A 16,888-nucleotide genomic window follows, 5' to 3' on the forward strand; every position below is an offset into this window, starting at 1 on the left:
CATTAGGGACCACCAGAATAACACAACATTTATAATAGAAATCGTCAGAAGTTGATTAAAATGAATTAATATGCTACCTGGGTGGTTTTTGAGTAAATATTTGAAGGAAGAGTAAGTTGAAGCATGTCTGGATCTAAAGAAAGAGAACAAGTAAAGAAAGCTGGAGCATTGAAGCTAAAATATTGTTTTAAAGTTTCAACTGAGACAAGTTGTTCTAAGTAGGCCTGGTACGGTCCGAGGATGATGTGGAGATCACCATAGTAATTTTTATACGCGCATAATTTAAGAGGATTGATTTCACATTTGGATGCGTCGTACGCAATGATGTAGGCATGCACGACGAAATCAATCAATCACAAACAACAGTTCTTATGATCCATCGTGCCGTGATTGGTCAAATAAATCGTGCGCTCACGTCCTTGCATTTCGCAAGTTGAAACCTAGTAGAATTGATCTTGGTGTTTGTTTTAAATTTGTAGATTCACAATTACGAAACAACGTTTATAATTACGTTTATTGTCCACCACAATGTCCACTCAATTACAGCCTGATCTATTTCCACAATCACAATGAGTTCTTTGCCGTTTTCCACAATCGCAATTAGTTCTTTACCGTTTATCACAATCACAACAATCCCAACAATCCTCCTCCAAGAACAACATGGTTGCTACTTGCTAGTTTTAATTCCAGCTCCATAATGCCTCTCCTTGTCCTTTCACAACTCCACGATTTGCATAATAATGCAGCAGTACTAATTTGCATAATACAGTACGACACTTGTACGCAACGCAACTTCACGTGACAATATGATTATTCGGCCTATGAGCATTGAATCATTTCGAAAATTATTGAACAGTTTAATTTTTAAATTAGAAATACTAATGGTGAGTTTGAGTGACTATAACTAGAGAGAGATTAAGCGCATCAACCCCAGCAGCTGAAAATTATAAAACACAAAGATAAAGAAGAGAATATTATTATTATTATTTTTCAATTGATTGATTCATTTATTTATTTAAATTATTGATAGTGTTAATTTACTTATTCGGAAACGTTTTTTTCCATATTTATTATCGTTCCATTCTTCCCTCGGTGATTATTCCTCTATTAAAACTCCCGCCTTTTTTTCGCGCGAAACTAAAAGTTTTTTAACGTATGGGGGCGCTATCCAACTAAATCGAACAAAAATCGCGAAGTGGATTTCGGTTTGCTTTCGCACTCAATAGCACAAAACAATAACACACCACCAGAGTGATCATTAAATGCAAGAACAAATTTGTCTATGATAACGAATGACAAAAGAGAGCAATAGAGAGATTGAAAACATTTGGAACAACTGTTGTTTTCACAGCTTAAAATCCACCAAAAAACACCACAGTGTATAAGCATAGGCGTTTGTCACCACCGTTTTTCCGCGGCGGTACCTATGTATATACACTGATTTTTTCGTTAGATTTTAAGTGGTCCGTTATTGTTAAGGAATTACAAATCTTTAAGTAACTTGTCCTCCAAAAATAATATGCTCGCCATACTATGTTATTTCAGTTGGTTACGCTTCCCTGCACAGCTAATTATATGCGACATAATATCTATTTAAATCAAGTTTTCTTTAGTCTGTATACATCCACCCTCATGAGGGCGGGCATTCACGCTCTGTTACAAATTCCAAATGCAATAATCGTCGATTGCTCATTCTTCTGATATATATTCTTTGGTTGGGTTGAGATCAGCCTTCTCTAAAGCAGATATAGGGAGACAATGATGACATATTTCCATTCATTGCACAATATACTGAAACATGTATTTGTTAGCAATACCACTATTTTACCACAAAGATTTTACATTAGGCTTGCATAAATATACTACAGTGTATGTTTATACCAGAGAGGTATACTCCCAGTTTATACCGTACCGTATTATCTAAATTATTGAATAAGAAGTGTAGCTACCACTAAATAAGTAAACAAACATTTTTTTAATTATCTTACCATTCTGATTCATAATTTAATAATTATATATAAATTGATAAACTACAAGCATTGAAATTAGCCTATGAGAAGGAAGTATGGAAATGCATCATACAATCTGGAAGCATTAACATATGTTACACATGGCAGAGGTAATATTAAGAACCAATTTTGTCTTCAAGTATCATTTAATAGCTTTACTATATTCTAGGCAATTTTGGAATGCCTAATGGAAGTCTGGAGAAAATCCCTGGGAGACTTGGTCGCCTAATTGGAATACTTATAAAGTAGTTATGGAATTTGTGCTATGAGTTCAAATAATGTATAGTTAAATAATAGGTAAATAATCTACTTAATATTAAATGGTTTTAACAGTGGAAGATACATGCTATTGGAACAGAACTTTTTCCTCACCAAGAAAACCAATTCCTAGACAAATTTCATCCTTTTTTTAATTGAGGTCACAGTTTGCATTCCCTGTGGATCATTGTTATACACATTTTTCTTTACAAAATTAGATATTATGATATATAAAGCATTTTTTTAAACTTATCACATGTTGTATCCCAACTCAAATACAACAAATCACATTGTAATTAAAAGAAAACATTGTCTCTATCAAAATTTTTTTTTTCTTTTCAACTCTCCACTGGCCTTGTATGTATTCTACGCACAACAATCGGTACTAAACCTCAAAATTATAAAATTATTCAGTCAATATCATTTTTTAACAAATATTACAGCACCATTTGATGAAAATCGGATGTACTAATTTTATATAATAATGTACCATGTTTCTTAATATTGCTGTGTTGCGCACATTCATGACATTCTCTTGTCTTAACCAATCTCCACTTAAGCTCTGTCTACACTATCAAACTTTATGTTACAAAAAAGTGTGATGTGACCAAATATGGTAATGATACGAGATCATCATGTCCATATATGGACACATCAAATCACATAAAGTTTGATAGTGTAGACAGAGCTTTACACATTTTGTTTTCTGTGCTGATCTTAAATTCTTATTGGTGTATACCAAATAAAAATAACAAAATTAAAATACAAAACTTGAATTATATATAGAATTATTTTACCTTACATGTTTTTCTTCGGTTATTATGGAACATACTTAATAAATTAAATTTTTCATAAATAAATGATGTAACAAGTACATGTTATATTCTAAAATGATAATTGTTTCTTGTCAACTTTCAGAAATCTGAAAGCAGAATTTTCATATGGTATAAAAGAACTTGGAACTTTCCAGAAAATTATCAAATATGGCCAAACAAATACGTTATTAAAAAATGTAATCTTATGTCTGAAAATATAAATATTTAGACTTTTAGTATCCTTGGAAGATTCATCTTAAAACTATATGAAATATAGGATTGAGTGCTATAGTATATAATACAGTGCATTAATCCAAAACAGACCTTAAATATCAGAAAATCTACCAAAACACAACATTTCTCAAGGTCTCAATGGTGACCAAAATCAGACATTTCAAGTCCATGAGTCTCTGTTTATGGAAGGTTGACTGTACTATTGTTTCGCTTTGAGTGCAATAGTATGTACTATAGTTTCGCTTTGAGTGCAATAGTATATTCCATTATCGTTCAGTGCAATAGCATATACCATATTATATCATTCAATGTAATAGAATACACCATTTCAATGACTTGCATTTATTCTTAAAGCGTTTGACATCTGATAAGTCATCATCTCTTCTTCCGTGTCAGACAATTCAGTATCGCTAAACGAGCTTCTTGGAGACAAGCGACAACCTCTAGCGATGTAGCTGGACAATTGACCAATTGAAGCTAAGATTAGACCTAGGTACGGTGGTGATGGCTTGAGAGGGCGGGATAGATACTCCGGATGGTACTGGACACCAACAAAATATGGATGATCTGAAAAATGAATATTTCGCAAAATAAATAATTGTAGTTTACTGCAGCTTAGAGGTTTCCATGCTTGCCTTTTGATTCCAAGGATTTTCTTGACATTAGTGCCATTATAAAAATTGTATAATATAATATTTTCTCATTCTCACAGATTTCCTCATCTTTATCGTTTCAAATTAATTAATTAAATTTCAGTATATCACCGGGCAGTTTCGAATTTATGTTCATTGCCTAATGTGTTTATATATAATATATATATATATACTTTATAATATAATGCTTATAAAACATAAGTTTAGATCTAGATTACTATGTTTTATGTAACAAGTCAACCAATTGTTAATGTCGTGCTACAAACTATTAGAAATTAAACATTGTATAATGTAAAGTTTTTTTCAAAATATATTTTTTGAAAACGTAGAAGAAGAACGGAATAAAATAAAAAGACTTAACAGCATACCTCTTAATTCCATAATCTCCATTCGTTTTCCGTCTTCGCTTCGTCCCACAAATTTCAAACCCTTCTCCTCGCATTTATCAACCATAGTTGGATTTACCTACAAGTAAACAAAAAAAGTCTAATCAGTAAAATATGTAGAATGTTATACATAATACACCTTAGATTCCCTGATTTTAAATCTCTGTCTACACTATCAAACTTTATGTGACAAAAAAATGTGACATGCCCAAATATGGACATGATGTCATATCAATAGCATATTGGGGTATATCACTACCATTTGGGCACATCACAATTTGTTTTTGTCAAACAAGTTTGATAGTGTGGACAGAGCTTAAGAAATATGATGTTTGATTTTATCTGAAACTCAGAAAATACCGGCTTGATGTGAACAAATGAATTTAAACTTAAATTTTATAAACATATTATTACTCACCTCATATCTGTGTCTGTGTCTTTCTTCCACAACTTCAACATCACCATATAATTTTTCTGCAAAGAAAAAAAAGTAGAGTAGAATTGGTATTGGTTAAGGTAAAAAAAAATATTCTACAAAGTGATTCATAAGGGCTTATATACTGTACATGACTTACTTATCACAGATTTATCTTTGTTAAACAGTGTTTTGCGTTTTCCCAGTCTCATTGTACCGCCCATGTCACCTGGATTATGTTCTGGCATCTCTATTATCTACAAAAAGAAATAACTAACTAAAAAATGTATATACATTGAATATTGGATATGCATACAAAAGCTTTTCAGTAACAATATCAAGAAATTTGAACAAGCAATATAAATTAGTCAATGAGCGCACTATTTGACCAAATAAAGCAACAAAATAGGTGGCGCTGTTGTATTTAAAGAGTAACAGTATAAAAAAAATATTTTCCAAACGTGAACAGATTTTTTTTTTCATACACGAAAAATGTACTATTGAACGACCTTTTCAATAGTGCAACATGCCATGTGACTCACAATCGTCTAATGAAATGACAGGAATTGATTTAAGTGTTATATAAAAAGCATTAACATACCACTGTTTCATCATCTTGAGGCGCAAACTCGCCTGAGTTAGCTTTCTTCATGTCAAGAACATTGCGTGCAAAGTCTATTACAGCCACTTGGAGACCCAAACATACACCTAAAGAAATATATAGAAATATGATCATGTTGGTTGGTTTTATTTATTTTTATAAAATGGGTGTATTCAACAGGAAAAACTTCAAACTATATAAGCTTACCTAGATATGGTTTTTTATTCTCTCTTGCCCATTGGGCTGCTTTTATTTTCCCTTCAATTCCTCTTGAACCGAATCCTCCTGGAACTAGAACACCGCTGAAATGACAAGACCAAACAAATTCAAACAATTACATTATAGAGTGACAGTCTCTATGTAAAAATCTATTTAAAGGCAAGATACACAGTAAAGATTTCATAGGTATTAGGATAGTGGATCTCAACAAATAGACAAACAAAAGTTCATTTTTTTTCTTGTATAAATTTGGCAGTTCCTACTTACTCGCTACCACACAATTTTTGCCATGCCTCATGATATTTTACTGGGTTTTTTTCTCGCATGGTATCTTCAAGTTCCTCTGAGTTGATATACTAAAGAAAATTAAAAAAAGAAACAATGTAAGACTCTATATAACTCTTTTAAATTATCCAAAAAGTAAAACATATTTTATTTATTTATACAAACTTTGGCAAGATTGGTGGGATCATACTATAATTACATTAAAAATATACTAAAGTCTTTGAATTTCAGTCTCATAATTTTGCATAAATTAGGGTTGGGATTATACTTGTAATTTTTGTGTTGGAGAGACACACCTTACCGGTGACAGCGTTTTGTTTAATGCTTTTGTCTCTCCTCGGCTTCGTGTCTTGTATTTCATATATATATATATTTCTATGTTCTTTTTTGTAATTATTATTTTATGTTTATTGCCGAAATGAATAAAATAAAATAAATAAAAATACTTGAGCATGGGACTATACTTAAGCATGGGACTATACTTGAGCATGGGACTATACTTGAGCATGGGACTATACTTGAGCATGGGACTATACTAGAACATGGGCCTATACTAGAACATGGGCCTATACTAAAACATGGGACTATACTAGAACATGGGACTATACTAGAGAATGGGATTATACTAGAACATGGGACTATACTAGAGAATGGGACGGACTATACTACTATACTGGAATTAAGACGATTTGTGACTGTTATGAAGCTTACCTTGACTTGAAGTCTATGATTGCAGACCAAAGCAGCATGCATCAGCGATTTATTGATTGATATGTACGCATCTTCTAATTTTATATACTTTCCTACCAATGCGACTTTCACAACACTTGTGTTACTGTCATACCTAAAATATTACAAATATACAAATTCATTACTTACGAGAGCTTGGTTCCTACCTGGGTGTGACGCAAGTGAATCGACCACAAACAACAGTTCGGTTGATCCACATATTTTACAAATCCGTTTTAAAATGCATTTTAAAGAATAAAAAATTATATTTTACTCTGATTATTTTGTTTGACAGAAAAAAAAATGTTTACCTATCTGCTAGCTCATTCCACTTGGACAAAGGTCGTCCAGGTCGTAAGGGGAGGTCAAGGCCAAGTCGACCTTTAAAGAATGGAAGTATATTTTGTTCAGCAAGAAGAAGAGGTACACGGTAAATGCTAGAGCAGTCATGGACACAGATAACCTGCAAATGAATAACAATCATATTAAATGTGATTTATTTGTGAAATGTTAGTAATTTTAATTAAATAAAAACCAAGATTTTTCTTCAAAATGTATCAACGGAATTTAGTATACTACAATGCTCTATACAACAGGTAACAATATTAAATAATAATCACAAATTATTTTTAAAAATTTTAACTAAATATATATTGCTTTCTAACTCTAAAGCTTTAATATAAAAATTAATTTCTTTAAGTCAGTTTAGTAAACACTATTTTTAAAATTGCCAAATGATTACGGAATGAAATATTTTTAAATTTTATATAACATGTATATAATATATTGTAGTACCTGTTCCTTAGCAACATGGCAGAAATTAGATACCTTCTCGCGAACGCCGTCGTGGATTGGAAGAGAACTACGACAAACAACCTATAAAAATAAAAGTTATTTATTAAATGTTATTAATAAACATAATTTTATTTGATTGATTGATCAATTTATTTCAGAATAAATATTCCATACACAACAAACAATACAAAATCAGAAAATCACACTAAATAGGATTTTGAAGATCGTAACAGATAGTTCGTAGTACACCTAACAAGATAATTTTCACTATTCAAAACTCTTAATTTAAAACCCTAGATGAACTTGTATTAATCTATAATTAAATTTCCCTTCAAATAAAAAGGAACTTACTTTTGATCAATATCAGCCAAGAAAAAATATACTTTATCTTTTTTATATTTCTCTGTAAACACTCCTTACACATTATGTAAACAGCCAAGCTAATGTGTAGCAATGGTGGTATGTAAGTAACTGTACTTACGGTGGTTTAAGTCTTAATATAAGTACTATCAACAAATCATTAAAACAAACATAGACAGTGACTGTACTTACAAGGTCTGGAGAGAGCCCAAGTCCTCGCAATTCACGCACACTGGCCTGCGTTGGTTTTGTTTTCTGTTCACCGGTGGCTTTTGGTTGCGGTACAAGACTTACATGGATGTTTAAAAAGTTTTGTCTTTTGACTCTAAACTGAAACTGACGGAACGCTTCAACAAAGGGCATGCCCTCTATGTCTCCTATTGTACCTCCGAGCTGATAAACAGATTACAGAAAATAAACAACAGATTACAAAAAATAAACAATTGATTACAAATAACAAAAGGTATATCATTGAACAATGATTAAAACCCTATCAGGGAACATTTTTCTTAAAACATTTTGATTAGCAATAACAGCTGATCCACCTGAATTTAGGAAACATAGTTTAATTGCCTTTCATGCTACAGTATACAAGGTCTAGAGATAATTTGTAGCAAAAATTTGGTATTTTGTAAAATTTTCCAATCTGGTTTATTCTAGCGCTTGTGTGATGCCTATAATAATTTCTCTGTTTTTTGTGATTCTGATATTTGTTTATTTCATCTGCTTTTGAGTAATAAACTGTATATAAAAAACTTTGTTTGATTTTAATAAAAACATTTTTGTTAACAATTCTAATGGCTTGCGTTGGATTAGTACATCTTGTTCACTATTTCTTAGCCCTAGTGCATCTAAACAGTCGCAGGATATTTTCTCCCTTACATAACCATCATTTTCTCTATTTGGTATAGCTGTAGTACTTACCTCAATAATACAGACATCCGGTTCTTTGTCATTCCCATCAACTGGTATTTTGGACACTCTTTCTACCCATTCTTGAATTGCGTCCGTCACGTGTGGAACAACTGAAAATAAACATTTAAACATCAGTTTATCTGCCTTTTTATTTCAGTTTTTAAATTCACTAAACAATCTCAATAGCAAAGCTCATGAGATTCGAAACAACATGGCTCTGATTAATACTCAATTTTAACAACAAAATGGCAAACATGTGGCACAGTGGCTTAGCGGTTGACACTTTTGCTTAACAATCCCAGGGTCATTGGTTCAAATCCTACGAAACATAATAGGACCATTACCTAAGCCCAGCATATGAGATTTGATTTAAAAAGCATGGGTTTTCCATTCCTATAATTGGCAAATCATCTATTTGTTATTAGATAGAAAATAAATATAACCGACAGGTCAGTTTTTCTCTACCTTGCACCGTCTTGCCTAAATAGTCGCCCTTTCGTTCTTTACTTATGACAGATTGGTAGATTTTTCCAGTGGTTATATTGTTATCGCGGCGCAGTGTGATGTCCATAAACCTCTCATAGTTGCCTAGGTCCAAGTCTACTTCTCCTCCATCATCAAGAACGAAAACTTCACCTAAATTCAAACATAAAACTCTTTAAATAAATAAAATGCAAGCATTCATAATTTAATTTAAAAAATAATTCCATTAATTATTCAAAGATGTATTGTCCTTCAAAAACATGACAAATGAAGATTAATAAAAAGTCATTTTTTCCTTATGTAAAAGTGTTTTCATTTATAAAAAGACAAAATAAACAGTTAAATTCAACACAAAAACAAATTTACCTCCAGTCAATTTGACTATTTTTGCTTTAAATTACAGTTTTTTCAGGTAAATTTATTTTTTTTTGTCGATCCAATTTTTGGTAAAAGTGAAAACCATTACTGTATGTGACATTAAAAAGGGATACTTCAAAAAATATTTTTTCAAAGGGGACAATATATCTTTAAACATTAATAATATGTTTAGAATGGTCAACATTATTACCATGTTCATATGGTGAAAACGTTCCTGCATCAATATTGAGGTAAGGGTCAATCTTAATGGATGTGATGCTGATTCCACATGCTTTAAGCAAGGTACCAACACTACTGGCAATAATGCCTTTACCAATGCCACTAATCACACCCCCAGTCACTAAGATATACTTCATGTTACACAGACGGCTGCAGTGCTATACCTGAAAATAAATTATACAAAAATATACATGTTACAATTATTACTAATACAATTACTAAAAGAAGTAAAATGCAAAACCTTGGAGAAGTCATCTGTGCCGATAGTCATTAATATAATATTTTGTGTGGCTATTTGGTACATTCAACAGTTCATAAAATTCATGGTTTTCTATCAATGCTTCTTAAATTATATTGGCATAGGTAACTAGGAGGCGCACAGTCTACCATGGCGATAAAACACTTTTGATGCACGGTCAACCATTTTTATAGAAATAATAAATTTACAAATAAATTGCAAAACAATAATTGGGCAAAAAATCCTTTCAAAGTTTCACAATTTGGATTGTAATGTAAGAAAATTCGGAAAATTGCGCAATTAATTACAAATTAGGCCTAGGCAATTTGGCGCTAGTTCCGTTTCGCACCTGTTTTTATTTCGACTTCCTTTTGACTCCAAATTGTTAAGCAACTTATTGTGAATACCACACCTTAAAATTGGGCCTCATAAGTACTTTTATGAAGAAGCATCACATAAAAAGTAACAAATAAATCCTTAAATTGATGATTTTACAGACATGATTCTGTTCGCGAATTTAGCATACTCGAAGTTCAATATTTTCGTTTCTATGGAGCGCCAAAACAGCAACAACAATAGATGGTTAAAAACTCAGTGGAATGCGTCTTCTTTTAATGCATTTATTATTGAAATACACGTTTAATTTTAATATATTTTGTCAATAAAAATGCTGTAACATTTTACTGCTAATAATTTGCTGTTTTCAAATAGCAACCAACCCTAGGCCTAACTAAGAGCAAGACTAGGCTATAGACTAAGAGGAATATTATTTAGATCAGGTATACCCCCTACAGCAGTACATGTAATATGATGATGCATTTGTCGATTTTCATTCCTAAAATAAAAGTTCCTGCAAAAAGCATGTACAGTATCAACAGTAATATTTTTGTTGCATTGACATTGACAAAGTATGATAAAATTGAACGTAATTTTCACCAATAAATGCATTAAATATACGCAATTTACTGAGTTTTTAGCCCTCTATTATGATTGCTCTTTTGGCGCTCCATAGAAACAACAACATTGAACATGGAGTATGCGAAATTCACAAACCGATGTGCGAGAAACACGTCTGTAAATTCATCAATTTAAAGGATTTATTTTTTATTTTTTGTGTGATCTCCTTCGTAAAAGTATTTTTGAGGCCTAATTCTAAGGTGTGGTACTCACGATAAAGTTTCTTAACCAATTTTGAGTCGAAATAAACGACAGGTGCGAAACGGAACTAGCGCCGGCAATTTAATAGAAATTGCAGATAACAAGTCCTTTCTTTCATGCTACATAGTAGTATCACTATTATTAATTAACCGCTGCACTTCCAGGCGGCCAGGCTGAAAGCAGATGTCCACCTCATGCTCACCTTAAGTGAGCCCTCAAAATCAATGTCTGGCCCTGAAAAAGACCAGCTGAAATCAAAGAAAGGAGTGGATGCCTACCGATGGAGGGAGACTCCAGCAGGCAGGGAGGCCTAGCCAAAAACTTCATTTTAGTCCAGTATTTGAACACTTTATCGATTTACGAATCTACAAGTATGAAATATATCTACTTATTACCTATTAAACGTTTTACCTTATTATTTTGAATTATGTGTATTTCTTTTCTACGTTCTATTACGACACTTCTTTCACGACACATGCAGCGAACAACAACCTCACATGTGAAATAAAAATGGAATTTTGTTTATAGCGCCCTCAAAAAAGTGTTTGCGCCAAATTTAAAGATGTCCGTCCAGTGCAGTGTACTTTACCATGGAACTATCTTATAGTTCCATGACTTTACTATTATTGATGTCGGCCCTTATTTACACGAGACATAAATAAATTATAAACTCAACAATTAAATATTTTATTCAATTTATTATCAAAATATTAATTAAACTCCATTTATAAATTATGGAATTCAACAATTCACATATTTCAAAAGAAAACAAGGCAGCGCTTCCAAATTAAAATACAAAGGTACCTGCTGTAGGAGTAAAAAAAATAAACTCAGAAATGTTGGGGTTGTGGTTGACATAAACACCTAATGGCACATTAAAATGACAGCACACTTATATTTTAATGATTGCTTGGAAGTTTGTAACAACAATAATAATCTGTTTGCTCTATTAAATATTTCTTTTTTTTTCTCTAGCATTTCCCATTGTGAAATACAGGTAAAGTATATACATTTCTTCTATATGAGTTGTTCATACTCAAGTTTATAGCTTTTATTTACTTTACTTTTTACACAGTGTTGTATGTAATTGTGCTCTGTATTTTGGCCGTTTTTCAATATTTGATATACGAATAATGCATGAATTCATTTGATTCTGTCCCATCTCCATATGGTGGCATCATCGCAGGCATAAACCAGAACACTGCCATCTCTTGACAACGACGTCTGACGTATCGCTGAATTACAATCAGGATGGCCCAACTTGATGAACCTTTGGAAAACAGATTATCAGTTAAGTTATTTACGTAGTAAATGTAAATATATAAAACATTATGAAAAAATACTGTTTCACCGGATCTATCCTTTAAGTCAATTAACTTACTTTGCTTGCGAAGGGTCGTCAACATCTAAGTCCCATACGTACGTTTTACCAATTTGGTTGCCTTGCGCCAAAATCTGAAATATAACAGTTTTTAACATTGCATTTCCTAGGATCTCTTTTCAATTTAATTGTTGTTCTCATTGTGTTTTGGCTGGCAAGGTGGAGAACATGGTAAAGTGATTACAGTACAGGAAAAAATGGTTTAAAGAAGTATTATTAGTTATCATTATTATGATGATTTTAAGTATGTTAAATAAGATCTATAATCATTCAAATTAAAAAAAATTTTTTTTTTTTTTTTCACATTTATATTTGTGTACTCATGCAGTAATTTATTTATTATCATTTATTCAACTTTATTTTACAAGGGTAACTAACAGCTGTACTACAGCAGTACAGATGACTTGAAGAGGCCATCTTAAAACCAATAAAAAAATATAATGTAATGAGATAAAGAGTTTTACCTTTTGAAAGTAGTCCATACTGAACCTCATAAACCAGATATCACAGTTTGCGTATTCCAGTTTGTGAAGCATTGTTACTTGCTTGTTGTTGGATTTCTTTATTTTATTAATATCTTCATCAATGTCACCAGGTTTCCAACATACAATACGGTTTTCACAGGACTGAAGATTGAAAAGAAACCAATTTATTAGAAAATCCCCTGAATAATATCTAATTAAATAATATGAGTGTAACAATTTAACAAATAAAGAGACAGAACACGTTTTAAAATTAAATTTATTTCGATATATTGACCATTTTCAAGAATCTAAGGGCTCATCTTTGTCAACGAGTGATGAATTAACTAATGTGATTTAGTTGATTGACTGAGCATGCTCACAATAACAACAAACATTTGTGTACACTAACCTTAGAGAGGACAAAGTTTCCGAGCCATCGAACGCAATCAACATAATTGCGATGAATATCACGAGTTGTGAAATTAGGTATGTGTACGTACAATGTCTTAAATGGACTAGAAAAAAGATTAAATATAAAAGAAAAAAATAATATGGATTATTCCATGCTTTCATGTGAAATTCTCAACATAGTTGGTATAAACTAAACACACTCAATTAAAAAAAAAGCAAGTAATATATACAGTAATGCATAAATAGGTGAAATGGCATAAATATTTAAACGTTAGATTAAGCTATATATTTTACCAAAATCCTCCCTCACTCTCTTTTTTTAAACCAAGAAAAAACTCTGCTTTCTTACACCTGTATCACCCTTAAATCGTCTTTCTATTACCTTTTAAAGCTAAACAAAATTGCTTACCGGTTTGTCTTTGTTTGGTTGTACGTATACGATGTCTTGATAGCCTCCTCTACATCGTCCGTGTTCATACACCATATTTTAAGCGAATGATCCATACCACATGACACGACTCGCTCGCCATCTACATCAAAATCCTACCCCCAAAAAAAAAAAAAACCAAACGACTTTAAAATAAATGTAATGTAACCTACAGAATGGTATTCTAAAAGTATATATTGGATGAAAACAATTTAGCCAGGCTTTGGGTCTGTTCTATAGTTACCAACAATAGATTTTCTTCATCTGTACTTCTGTACTATGAATGGATGATTGACTATTTGGAGCACAAAACTAGTTCATAACCATAACCAGTATAAGTACCATCTACATTTTAAAACTTTTTAAAGATTACCTCGTGCATTAAGCAACTTCTAGAGGTTTAGGTATATACTTACTGCACTTAAAACTTCGTCTCTGTGACCTTCGACCCCTCCAAGAACCACCACTACTAAATCAGTCTTCAAATTCCATAGACGAATTGATTGATCTAAGAGAAAGACAATATTAAAATTAGGATTAAATAACAGAGACAAAACATTTTTCTTTGAATTGAAAATAAACAAAATTGACATAGATATTGCCTCATATAGACGTAGTGGCGAGTCTTCAACTTACCCTTACTAACAGATAACAACAGATTACAATCTTTGGGGTGAAATTTCAATTCATTTATAGCGTTTCCATGAGCACCATAATGCTGAAAAGTAATAATTAAAATCACAATCATCACACAATTCTTAAAAGGGGAATTTTCTATGACAGTTAAAGATATTGGTCCAATAGTGCAAGTGATATCCCAACAGACCTGCTATTAGGGAAATCCCCTATTACATCACTAACCTTAACACACTGCATAGTAATTGGGCTGATAATTCGAATGATGCCTCTAGACCCTGCAACAGCTAACAGTGGAAGTCCTGTTGATTCCTCATAAGTCCAAGCACATGTGTAGAAATTTTCCATAGACTAAAATGTTGTTATGGAATAAAGATGCTATAAATTCTGGGTATTATGTAATCTAGTCTATTATGATTTCTTAATTCCTTATCAGCCATTCAAATATGAAGTTCTTTATTTAAAGAAGAGTTAATAAATTGGAGTATGTTAGTTCTTTAGAACATTCTAAAGCCTTGTCTACACTATCAAACTTTATGTGACAACATATATGGACATGATGTCAATGATGTCATATCACTACCATATTTGGGCACCTCACAGTTTTTTGTCAAACTAGGTTGATAGTGTAGACAGAGCTTAAAGGGAACACTTTCCTGTGAAACAAATAAGAGAAAACATTACAGCCAACCCTTCAGGAGACACCAATATAAAGGGGAGACCCATAAATGTAATGAATAATAAATACATACAATGTATATTATATAATAACAATATTTTCTTAATAAAAAACTTATAAAGGATACGTCAGCATCAATATAACTCTGTAGTATATTGATTCCTCCATCTTCCTGCAACTCATAAATACTAACTCTGTTACTGCCAACAGTTGCAAACACCAGCGCATCACCTGGTTTATGGTAATGATTAAATTGAATACCAAATATAGGCAGGCCGTGATCTTCTTTGACGCTACAGCGATATTTATACTGTAACTTACAACGTTTGATCTTACATCTTCCTCTCCCCCAACGTCCCCTACCCGGACCTGTTGTTGGTGGCGTGTCCGAGCGGGGGACGCTATCGATGGTTGGGGTACTGGTTTCTGATCGATCACACAACTCCTGAGGAAATAATTTACATTACAAAGTAACAAAGAAAGTTTATACATTTTTGGGGATTTTTTTTTACGCCGTGGCTAAAGATACGGTACCGTATTCTAACTTCTGTTTACTAAAGGTACGGTAAAATTGCATTACGTCATAACCAGCCAATGGGGTGCTGGTACGTGTGTGACGTCATCGTATAAGGACTTTGGATTTTTTTCATATCGCGAAAACAGTGATCAACCGCATTTTCTTTATGTTTCATTTATCGCTATTATCGCCGTCGTGTGTGACAAAAACTAAATGTAGCCTACGTCTGTTATTATTATTGAAAAGCCAAAACATGTTGATTTTAATTCTAGAATACAGAAAACCGTTTCAAAAGAGGCCTAGGCCTACTTACTACGTACTATAACCTCATATATGAGTTTGTTTGTGTTAGAAAGCGATGCCAGGCTGGGGCCAGCTGCATGTGTGCGCTGATTTCTGTGACTCAGCCCTGGGGCTACTGTCTAAAAATCATAGTATTTGAGGGCCCCTTTATTGTCCGCATTTGCTTGTTGTTTATGGTCACCATTGTAAACAAAGTTTAATAAAAAATATAGGCCTAAAGGCCATTTGGAATATAAATAAAACCCTCCGATCAGCGCACACACATCCATGCAGCATGGCGCCGCCGACAGGAATTGTCTACATACAAGTACAACAGACGCGATATGAAAAAAAATCAAAAGTCCTTATACGATGACGTCACACACGTACCAGCACCCCATTGGCTGATTATGACGTAATGCAATTTTACCGTACCTTTAGTAAACAGAAGTTAGAATACGGTACCGTATCTTTAGCCACAGCGTTTTTTTTATTTCGGAGTTTTAAAAAAATATTATTTTTATAGGCACTATTGATAATTAACTTTATTGTTTTAAATCAGACTACTTATGTATCTATCATTTGTGGTTTAGCTATAACTAACTTAGGCTAGGCCTAGGCCCAGAGTAGCACACCGGTTGTTTATTCATTTACACCTGGTCGACGGACGGACCTCACTCAGTCACACATGTTAATTGTTATGTTGGTGTGTGTCCAGCTAGGCCTAGCCTAGAATCTTTTCGTTGAGTGTTACAGTATAAAAACCACATTAATATTTTTATAAGTTACCTCATTTAGAAGTTCATCTCCAGAGGCTCCATTAGATGATGCAGTATCGGCTGCTTTTTGACATCTTTTTAAGGAATTATCAAGTTCTTCCTCATGAATTTCATCCATAGTTTAAAAATCTAAAACCGCGAAATTTATTGTTTTGTTATATA

The 16,888-nt window shown here is 32.6% G+C and overlaps 2 protein-coding genes across 2 annotated transcripts; both read right to left on the reverse strand.

The window, feature by feature from the left end:
• Positions 1-1,692: 1,692 nt before the first annotated feature.
• Positions 1,693-11,662, reverse strand: LOC140055625 (CTP synthase 1-B-like). The gene is made up of 15 exons (XM_072100967.1): positions 11,562-11,662; positions 9,726-9,918; positions 9,140-9,310; positions 8,684-8,784; positions 7,952-8,152; positions 7,400-7,480; positions 6,916-7,067; positions 6,587-6,719; positions 5,858-5,946; positions 5,579-5,673; positions 5,372-5,478; positions 4,931-5,027; positions 4,774-4,829; positions 4,338-4,434; positions 1,693-3,883 (listed from the first exon to the last, which is right to left on the reverse strand). The coding sequence occupies exons 2-15, from the start codon at positions 9,889-9,891 to the stop codon at positions 3,645-3,647; spliced, it is 1,785 nt and encodes a 594-aa protein (XP_071957068.1). The 5' UTR covers positions 9,892-9,918; positions 11,562-11,662; the 3' UTR covers positions 1,693-3,644.
• A 79-nt stretch (positions 11,663-11,741) lies between these two features.
• Positions 11,742-16,860, reverse strand: LOC140054082 (polycomb protein eed-A-like). The gene is made up of 10 exons (XM_072098920.1): positions 16,737-16,860; positions 15,276-15,593; positions 14,695-14,820; positions 14,470-14,551; positions 14,250-14,341; positions 13,816-13,949; positions 13,405-13,510; positions 12,996-13,157; positions 12,532-12,605; positions 11,742-12,420 (listed from the first exon to the last, which is right to left on the reverse strand). The coding sequence occupies exons 1-10, from the start codon at positions 16,842-16,844 to the stop codon at positions 12,294-12,296; spliced, it is 1,329 nt and encodes a 442-aa protein (XP_071955021.1). The 5' UTR covers positions 16,845-16,860; the 3' UTR covers positions 11,742-12,293.
• Positions 16,861-16,888: the final 28 nt, after the last annotated feature.

Source organism: Antedon mediterranea, chromosome 7, assembly GCF_964355755.1.
Source record: "Antedon mediterranea chromosome 7, ecAntMedi1.1, whole genome shotgun sequence".
Taxonomy (NCBI): domain Eukaryota; kingdom Metazoa; phylum Echinodermata; class Crinoidea; order Comatulida; family Antedonidae; genus Antedon; species Antedon mediterranea.